Source organism: Tyto alba, unplaced genomic scaffold (genome assembly GCF_018691265.1).
Source record: "Tyto alba isolate M040663 unplaced genomic scaffold, T.alba_DEE_v4.0 Super-Scaffold_9, whole genome shotgun sequence".
NCBI classification, from domain to species: Eukaryota; Metazoa; Chordata; class Aves; order Strigiformes; family Tytonidae; genus Tyto; species Tyto alba.
In genome coordinates this window covers 4856249-4865795 of record NW_024881330.1, presented here as the reverse complement: position 1 = coordinate 4865795, position 9547 = coordinate 4856249, and the positions used below count along the sequence as shown (strand labels likewise).

Genomic DNA, 9547 nt, shown 5'->3' with positions numbered 1-9547 from the left:
TAGATTAAACAGCTCAAAAAGATGTCCTGGAGTCCCCTGAATTGTTTCTCTGATGTGCAGGCAGCTCCACTGAGAACCCTGCTGCTCCAAAGATGAAAGCACCATGCAGCCTGCAATCAACTATGCTTACAGTTCACTGAAACTATGACCCATTACAAATACAAGACTCTTATTTAGCGGCGGTCATATACCCCCGCTGAGTCACCTGGAGCAAACAGGAGGGAATGGCACCACTTATCAAAGCACCAGGCCATGACTTCACCCACCTCCGACGCTCCGGCGGCGGGCAGCCCTGAGGCACCCTCCGGGCCAACAGCCTCACCGGGAAACCAGCCCGTGGAAGAAAAACGAACTCCCCCTTGAGCTCGGGAAGCGTCTTCCCCGGGGGCTCTCCCGGCAGGGCAGGGAGACGAGGTGAGAGGAACGGGACTAACACCACAAAACCGCCACCGCAGCGGCCGCGGGGAGAAGCGACCCCTCAGCCCTCAGCGGGCGGGGCGGGGCGACGGCCCGCCCCCGCCCGGCCCGCCAGGCCGCGACAGACGCGTCCTGCCGCTCTGATTGGTCTCAAGTCCTCCAGAACGACGGGAGAGGCAGCCAGTCAAAGAGTCCTTTACCGTGAGGGGGGCGGGGAGGGGCTGCTGTGTGAGGGAGCGGGCGCTCTTCCTCCGGCCCGGCTCGCGGGGTGGGGCCGCCGCCGCCGCCGCTGCCTCCTCCTCCTCCCCCTCCCCCCGCTGTCCCGGTCGGTTTTGTGCCATGGAGGACGTGTTGCCCTCGGGCCTGCTGGAGGTCTGCCTGCTGGTCGGTGTGCCCCGGGAGCGGGTGAGGGCGCTCCTCCAGGTGAGAGGGGGGTTCGGTGAGGCGAGGGGGCGCGGGGCGGGGGTGCCCGCCCGGCCGCCCGCCGGGTGCCCCGGCTGCTCTGTGGGGCAGCGGTTCTCTGCCCGCAGGTCTAACCGGAGTCGGGGCAGCTCCTCCCTGGCCGGGCCTCCCTCCCTGCGTACGGTCTTGAGTAAAACTATGGGGCTGCCTTGTTGCTGTTATCATCGGATAGAGCAGAAATGCTTCAAAGAAAACTTGTTTTGACAGGCGATCATCAACGGAGTAGGGATGGTGTGGTAGTGTCGTTAAGTAATTACACTTTTTCAAAGGTCTGAGTTTAGATGAAGAAAGCAGTGTAGCTTTACATAAGCAGGAACAGCAAAACGCTTGGAACAATGCGTATGCTTTACAGGTTGTTATCGCGTTTCCTATCTTCTGTTGGAGATTAAACATAAAGATAGGGGAATAAAGCCTGATAACTTGTATGCTTAGGACAGCACGAGGTCTAAATCCATGTGGGTTTAGTGCTCTGAATTTGGCACAACCTGAGCAATTCAGATATAGCAGAAGTTGATGGGTTGCCTTCTGCTTTGAATATGTGGTTTATAATTTGCTTATGACTGTAGCCACTTCACATATGAGTTAACAATTAAACTCCTCATCCTGCTTTTGCTTTGTTAAAATGTGCCGATGGTTTTGTTACAGACTTACGAGCCGCCCCACTGTGGGAGTAGTTGTGGTACCAGCACGTGCTGAAAAGCCAAGCAGCTCCCAGGGATCTTGGTTGTCTTGCTTGAACTTGAATTTGATTGTGCACTCTAATAGCATTAGATAAAGAAGTCTTTGTTAAACTTGTTGCTGCTCACTCACTCAGGAGACGGCTTTTGCTGATGATCAGCTTCTTAAGTGATGTCAGCCAAACAGAGGTTCAAATTCCAGGATCTCATTCATATAGACATTCAAATTGCAGAAATAGTTGTGCCATAAAGTCACCACCAGACTTTTGAAATCAGTGTGTGTGTGTCGTTTTGACATCCGTGTGAGAAGTAAACCCAAAAGAAAGGGAATTTCTTTTTCATTCCATTCTGCTCAGTTTGATCTCATTGCCTGCGAATAAACCTGTAGAACGGCAAATAAGAAATTGGCTACAAAAACAGAAGCTGTTCCGATATTCTGAATACACTACAGGTTTTGAATTGTTTCTTTGCTCAAGGTATAAAATGGAGTGTCAGAATGGAAAGCAGTCCCTATGCTTGTCAGGATTAATTTTAGCAATGTTCCTGTAGGCTGTTATACCGCAGGGATTTCAATTGCGGTTTTAGGGCAAGTTTATAGATATAATCCCCTTCTTTTCTTTCTGCAGCACTATCTACATGAGGAAGTGGTGGAATATATTTTGTGTCTAAATTCAGTGAATGTAGAAAGAAGAGAACTTACTGACAGAAAACATGAATGTTTCAATGGAAAGTAGTGGACCTCTGATAATATTTACAGATGAAACAGCAGGGTAAAAATCTTGATAGTACTACAGATCTTGGTTTGGAAAGTGTGTTTGTGCATTCTTACCTTTATTGCAGTACAGAGTAATAAAATCAATGAAGTCAGCAGGAGCATGATCTAACCCACTCCCAAAGTAAGCAATGTCTTATAAGATGAACCTGTTGTCAATGGGGATTCCAGGAAAAAAGATACAGTTTTGCACTGAAGCTCATGCAACTGAAGTTTCTGGGCTGTCACCCATCAATTGTCCTTATTGCCAAGATAATTACCACTCTAGGATTTTAATTTGGAGAGATCAAAGGCCACTATTTTCAGCTAGAGATTACTTTTTTAGTGTTGGAAGTGTGTATTTTTTAAGAATGAATTGTACAATAGTGAAGATCATACTGCCAGTCTGATAAGACTTCTTTCCCCTAAGCTGTCTTCAGCTGTTAAGCTGGGTTTTGGTATAGCGAGTATGGTGTGCAAGCTGTCTGCGAGATGTCTCAGATCTTCTTGTCAACTCCACTGTTGGGTTTTGTATCTGCCTACCACAGTCAGTGGTACAGATCTTGTCTCTCACAGTGTCTGCATCATGCTTTCTGGTCCTGCTAATGCAGACATAACCACCAAACCAATTTATTCCTTCTTCTGCAATGCACCCCTGGGTGTCAAGCTGTGTGAAAGAAATGAGGTATGATCGAGTTGAGCATTAGTCAGCAGCGTGTGCTTGTGTCAGTGAAAAGTAACTGTGTAATGGCCTGCATCTTCAGGACCATAGCTCGCAGGTGAAGGGAAAGGATTGTTACTATTACTGTTATTACTCAACACTCTTGAGGTCACATGTGGAATACTGTCCCACATTTGGGTATCTTGATACTGGAGGACTGCTGACAAGTGGGAGCAAGGCCAGAAGAAGCTAAGCTATATGAGAGCTAGAGCACAAGGTGGACAGAATGTCCTTTTTAAGGGATTTCTGAAACTTGACTGAAGAAGACCCAGAGCAGCCTGATCTAACTTCAAAGCTATCATTGCTTTGAGGAGAGGATTGCACCAGAACCTCCAGAGGTCCCTTCCAACCTATTTTTTTCTAAGGCTCCATACTTTACCCTGCCCAATTATTCCTTAAAGAAGCCAGTTATTCCATGACATTGAAAATGAAATTAACTACATCAGTAATGGGAAGAGGAGAGTGAGATCAAAGAAACACCAAATAGCTGAGATCACACTGTGAACTGTGGTTTCAACACACTACTTCTTGTTTGTGTCTAAAATAGTGCAGTCATTGTAAAAAAGTATGTCTCTTATCTGTGTCCTGTGCAGCACCATTGGTACAGGAACATAATCAGTAAATGGGGATGGAATAAAATCAAAGTCAAATCCTTGACTTCTGGAATCTTAGAGAATTACAGGAAAGAAAACACATTAGTGTTTATAAGAAGCTATGTATGATGCAAGGACATTTGATAGTAAAAAGCGACAGAAGAGAAGCATTTAAAAATAAAGTAGTAACAGCAGAAGCAGAAAATATAAAATGTTCAAAAAATAGTAGAAACAAGCAAATGTTGTTCTCTTGCTGCCTATTCACTATCCCTGAACTGAAAGGGTAAGAAAATACGACTTTGGCTGTAGATGTTAATATGAGCAGACTTGAATGCTGACGACTGAGTCGCTGGGTCAGTGACAGTGCTGACAGTGCTGTTCTGTGGCAAAAAAATAATGGTTCTTAATGCCTTTGTCATAGTTCAAGACATCAAGGACCTGCCATTTTAGAAGCTGTTACACTGTGAGGCTGTTAAATTGCTGGCTGTCATCCAGCACTTTGTAGCACAGAGATGCCTTCAATGTAAGTCAGGGACTACACTGTCAAACCAACTTTGTGTGAAAACCTCTGCAGGGCCAATCTGCCAAGTTAAGATTGCTACTGTCTGAGTAGGTCTCTGTTTTTCTTGCATAACAGCCTCAGGGCTGAGCCTTAATTCTTAATTTCCTTCTGAAATGTTTAGCTGCATGTTATTTTGAGAGTGATCATGTTGGATTTATCTGTGTTTCCAGGTTCTTCACGTGAAGTAGTTGTCAGATGCCAACTAAGGAAAATGACGCTTGAAGTTTTTAGCATGGTGGGATATGGTACTCAGTACCCCAATCAGTAACATGCTTTTAAAAATCGTTGCTATCTTTTGAATATCCCAGTGGATACTTATTTGAACTTTTACCTTTTCCACTCTAGTTTCTTTCTAGTTCAGTCTGTGTGTTCATTAAGAGTGTTTTTTTCACTTCTTATTTCTATTGAAGTACTTTCTTTCAAGCATCCTATTATAGAATATGGTAGAGCTTAAGATACTGTAACTAATGGATCAGGACGGCAACTATTCCTTCTTATTTTTTCTGTGATGGTCAAATGTGAAGAGGACTACCGGTGGACTCACCTACTAGGACAAATAAGCTGAGACTTTCTCTTCCAAAACCTGGATGGTAAAAGATTGGCCTCAGTGAAGCAACAGAGCTTAGTACATTGTAGCTATTTTAAAAAGTAGGGAAATGATGAGAGAGGCTACCATTGGTTCTCAGGATTATTTTAAGTACAAGTAATACCAATATATCATCTCTGAAAGTAAAAGCAGCATGTGTGCTTCATCTATCTTTGAATCAATTAGCAAAAAGTTGAAAACGAAACAGCTTTTTACCCACATTGAGGCTCGCCTTTCCTGTTTCCAAATATCCGTTGGCTAAACAAAGCTTTTACTTGCTGTTTTGACCTTGCAGGAAGAATTAAAATTGCTGGGAAGTAATTGAAAATGCAGCTACTTATCTCTGCTGTATGGTCAAGAATACAAAAATCGCTCCCAAGTACAAGGAAATCTCCTCTTCTGATCACTTCCTCTACAGGTTTTTCATAGCAAGGCAGCAACGGCTTTCAGTGCAATAGTGCTTTACAGAGCTGCCTACTAGAAAATGTTGTAATTTCATATATGCTTTTGGGATGCCTGTTCCACTTAGTCATCAGTATGTGGAGATATTATCATGGTTTCGTGTGGTATGGTGTCTTAAAATTGTGTTTATTGTAACAGTGATTATTGTTTTTAATTGTACTTTCTTAATTGCCTTATAAAGTTAAAAGTTGTCTTGTGAAAGCTTGTGTGGGTTGTTTGTGGTTTCTTTTTTTTTTTTTTTTTTTCATTTGTTTGTTTGTTTTTTTGTTTTTCCTGTACAGGTTATTCTGAGTTAAAATGTATCTTTTCTTAAAAGTTAAACAAAGACTGACCTAGGGAATTTATCTGTTTTCCTTTTTCTTCATTTATTTATTGCCTAGTTTCTTTTACTACCAGTGTTTAAGTATAGCTTAAGTATATCTTAGCACTTCAAAGGAGGAAATACTGTATTTGGTACTTGTTAGTTTTCTTATGCCAGAGACATAATATTGATATGGTGCATTTTGAATGATGAAGAATGAGTCTTTGCCTACTGAAAATGCCCACAGTATTCCCCTTGCATTAACATAAGTAAAGTAAGAAATTAGAAGGAAAAAATTAATTATTTGGGAAGAAGAAAAAAATGTATTCTAAACCCACAGTTTTAGAGTAAGAGAGAAAACAGAGCTAAAAATGGTATAAAAAAAATATCAGGATGAGTGTCACCTTAGAGGTTGTTTGTATATTTTGTTTTATTTTCTTCTTTTTTTTTTTTTTTTAAATAGGGTACTCAAAGAAAACCCAAAAGTCTTCCTCCCCTTGATCCAGAAGTTCTCTCTGTATTTGTGCCTCCATTTATTAGCAGAGATGATATTCAGGTGATTAACGCTGGTAATAACTTGAATAAAAGTAGACGCCGGTCATTCCGAAAGAAAAAAGAGAGACCAAAGATTGAAAATGTCAAGAGTCCCAATGGGGAGCAGAAAATACTTGACACTGAAGATATTACACTTCCAAAGGACATTGATCTTATTGGTTTGCCACAGCTGTGCTTCCCAGGTATGGTAGGGCTCACAGTTCTTAATGAGAACCGTTTCCATATATATGTTGACCCATAGTACAGCCATTTTTTTTAATGATCATCTTCTCTATCTCTTTGTATTTCATAGTATAAAAAATGTGTCTGCATGTGAGCAGGACAGTGATGAAAGCGGCTGTTATCTGAATGGGGCGCCCTTACTCTCTATGGTTATGTTGTGTGAAATGGATCTATTAGCAGTAGGAGCTGCAGGAGGGGGAAGCTGAAAGTCACTTTAGCCCTTATTGGTAAATCTTGGTTTGAGTGAAGTGCATGCACTTTTAAAATGATTTTTTGCCCCTGAAATGACTGAGTATTCTTTCAGTTTTAATTTAGTATTAAGAAATACCTAAAGTAGTGACTGTTTCCTCTGGGTTTCATTGCAGTAATTTTAATACGCATGTCACTACTGCAAACCCTATAAATATCTTGAAAGAAAAAAGTGAACAAACCACATCTATTGTATTTTGCCACTTAAAATACAGAATAATTAGATATTTTTGCTTCTTCAGTCACGTGCAGCTTACAGCCTTTGTAACAACCCCTAGATCAAATGATCTGTGTATGTCCATTTTAATCCCTTAAAATGAGACATCTATCTTGAAATTAAGTGGAAATGTGCAGTATTTGTCATGAATCACTTTTCAAACAGCTGTAGTTAAATATGTAGTTAAAAAAAAGGTTTCTGCCTTCATTTCAGGAGGACTTTATATAACTTCTGAATCAAAAGAGGACCACATTCATTTCCTGGTCTTCACAGATGTCTGTGGTAACAGAACATACGGTGTCGTTGCACAGTACTACCAGCCTATGCAAGTATGTTATTTAACTCATGCTTTTATTAAAACATATTAAAAGATATCAAAGACAAGAAACCACTTTGAGAATAATGTCAATCTTAATTTATGAAATTAGTTAACAGATATGTTTTTAGGTTAGTAGGAATACAGAACAAAACATCCTTTATGTTGCCATTGTAAATTAAGTACATTGGAACATATATTAGGAAAAAATGTTATGGATTATTAGGAGTTTTAAAAATTTAAGAGCAGACTTTGTCCCTTGGACATTTTTTTTGGTGGAGATTATACCCTGTATTCTTCCTAAATATCTTGCGTTTGGAATTCTTTTTAGTACACATCTTAAGTCTCAGGCTGACTTTTTTCTGAAGAGCTTTAGGGAGATAGACATTCAAATCCCCTTGAAATTTAGAGGGAATTGGGTATCATATCTCCAGGGCTCTCAAGAAAATACTAGCCATAAATTTGTGATGAACATGAACACATTAATCTGTAGTTTTCTTGCAGGATGGCTGTGTTTCCTCGAATGGGCAGCCCCACTGGGAATCTGCGCAAACTGGGAAGATGCCTGTCTGTTTTGTACCATCCGCTATTTGTGTTATATCCAGATATCCATATTTTAATGCCCTCAAGGATTGTCTCTCTTGGTAAGACTTCCTATCCTGTGTGTTTCTTGTAGAGATAACTGTGTAGGTTTTAATACATGAATTTACATGATATGGTGAGGATAGCTGCGTAATGCTAAAACAAGTGTTAGTTTTAAGTTACGGTAGTGCGAGATACGTGGGAGGGGAAAAGAAATGTAATATGAATGTTACACAGACAATAAGTGCTAGTTTTAAATATCAAGGAAATTAGTTATGGTGTTGTCTTTGTTTTCTCTGAGGTTTTTGCTAAGTCTAGAAAATACTAATTTGCAGGGAACAGATTTCTCAGAGATTTTGTTTTTTTTTGAAAGAGGGTTAACTATAATTTTGCCATGCTGGTGAAAATCACTTTGAAAGCGCAAAAATCTCTTTATAACGCACCAAATAAATCATAGAATCACAGAATACCGGTCTGGAAGGGACCTCAAAGATCATCTGGTTCCACCTTTCCTGGCAAAAGCACGGTCTAGGCAAGATGGCAGAGCGCTCTGCCAGCTGAATCTTAAAAGTTTTCAATGGTGGGAAATCCACCACTTCCCTGGGGAGATTATTCCAGTGGCTGTTTGTTCTCCTTGTGAAAAAATTGACCTCTTGTGTCCAGTTGGAATCTCCCCAGGGGTAACTTGTTACCCATTACTCCTTCCTGTGACTCCTTGTAAAAAAGGAGACTCCATCTACTTTGTAGCCACCCTTTAAATACTGGAACATGGTGATAAGGTCTCTCCGAAGCCGCCTTTTCTCAAGGTTGTACAAAGCCAGTTCTCTCAGCCTTTCCTCACATGGCAGGCTGCCCAGTCCCTTTATCTTCTTTGTGGCCCTCCTCTGGACCCTTTCCAGCCTGGCCGCACCTTTTTTTGTATAGTGCTATCCTGGTTTCACTGAAATTTTCCCATCTGGCATGAAATAGCTGCTGGGATGTGGGGCTGTTCTGAATGGAATATAAGGTATTACAGTAAAGACCTCAGTGGTATATTTTGAGCATAGTGCCCTTGACAGCTGGGGATGTTTCTCAGCTCTTTGTAACATTACAAATCATTGGTGTTGTTTTCCTGTAAACCAGAAAGGGAGTTATTTTCATTTTGGATGCCTTAGTTGTAATTAGGTGGCCAATGGGTTAAAAATCTAATTAAATGTTTTCATTGACAGAGTGTACTCAAGTAGTAGTGCCTCCTATACTTAACAAATAATTACATGTTCAACAGCACACTTATATCCTTGGTATGCCTCAGTGGTGTTTTGCAGGATGCTTCAACTGATAAATCATTCTGTGGGACTGGGAATTTGAAATCACTTGCTGGCAGACCTCAAACCACCCATTTCTAGCGTGTAGTCCTTTCCTCACAGGAACTAGAGCAAAAATACTATTTGTAATGGCTAATAAGGCCTGATGTTGAAGTAGCATCTAAAGGGGTTCGGCTTCCACTCAGGACCTTTTTGTTGCAAAAAAATTAATTTTCTGCCAGAATTCTGCTGTGCATAGTTTATTTTCCACAGGACCTGCATTGCAAAGGTTTGCTTATAGATGGGGTGGTACTTGCTTTCATTCCTCAAAGGTATTTTATTGTCATAAGCATTCCCAGATAAAACCTGGGTTCCTAAACTTTTTCAGATGGCAGAGTATAGTAGAAATCACAACTGAGAACTGAGACCAGACTGAGATACAAAGGCAACGTCAAATTACTAATCCATGTAGGTGCTTTGAACTGCAAAGGGAATTTGCAAACTTTCATCACAGTAATGAAGGTCTTCATATCCCGTGTAATTAATTTTATAACTAATTCACATACTACTAGTGTACAGTGCTTCCAAATC

At 41.0% G+C, this 9547-nt stretch overlaps 1 protein-coding gene across 1 annotated transcript in view; it reads left to right on the top strand.

Moving 5' to 3' along the window:
• The first annotated feature begins 658 nt into the window (after positions 1-658).
• Positions 659-9547, top strand: part of DENND3 (DENN domain containing 3) — a 40344-nt gene continuing 31455 nt past the window's right edge. Inside the window, exons 1-4 of the mRNA XM_042786212.1 lie at positions 659-840; positions 5996-6269; positions 6989-7104; positions 7596-7735. Of these exons, the coding sequence (XP_042642146.1) occupies positions 757-840; positions 5996-6269; positions 6989-7104; positions 7596-7735 (614 nt within the window). The 5' untranslated portion in view covers positions 659-756. The remainder of the gene's footprint in view (positions 841-5995; positions 6270-6988; positions 7105-7595; positions 7736-9547) is intronic.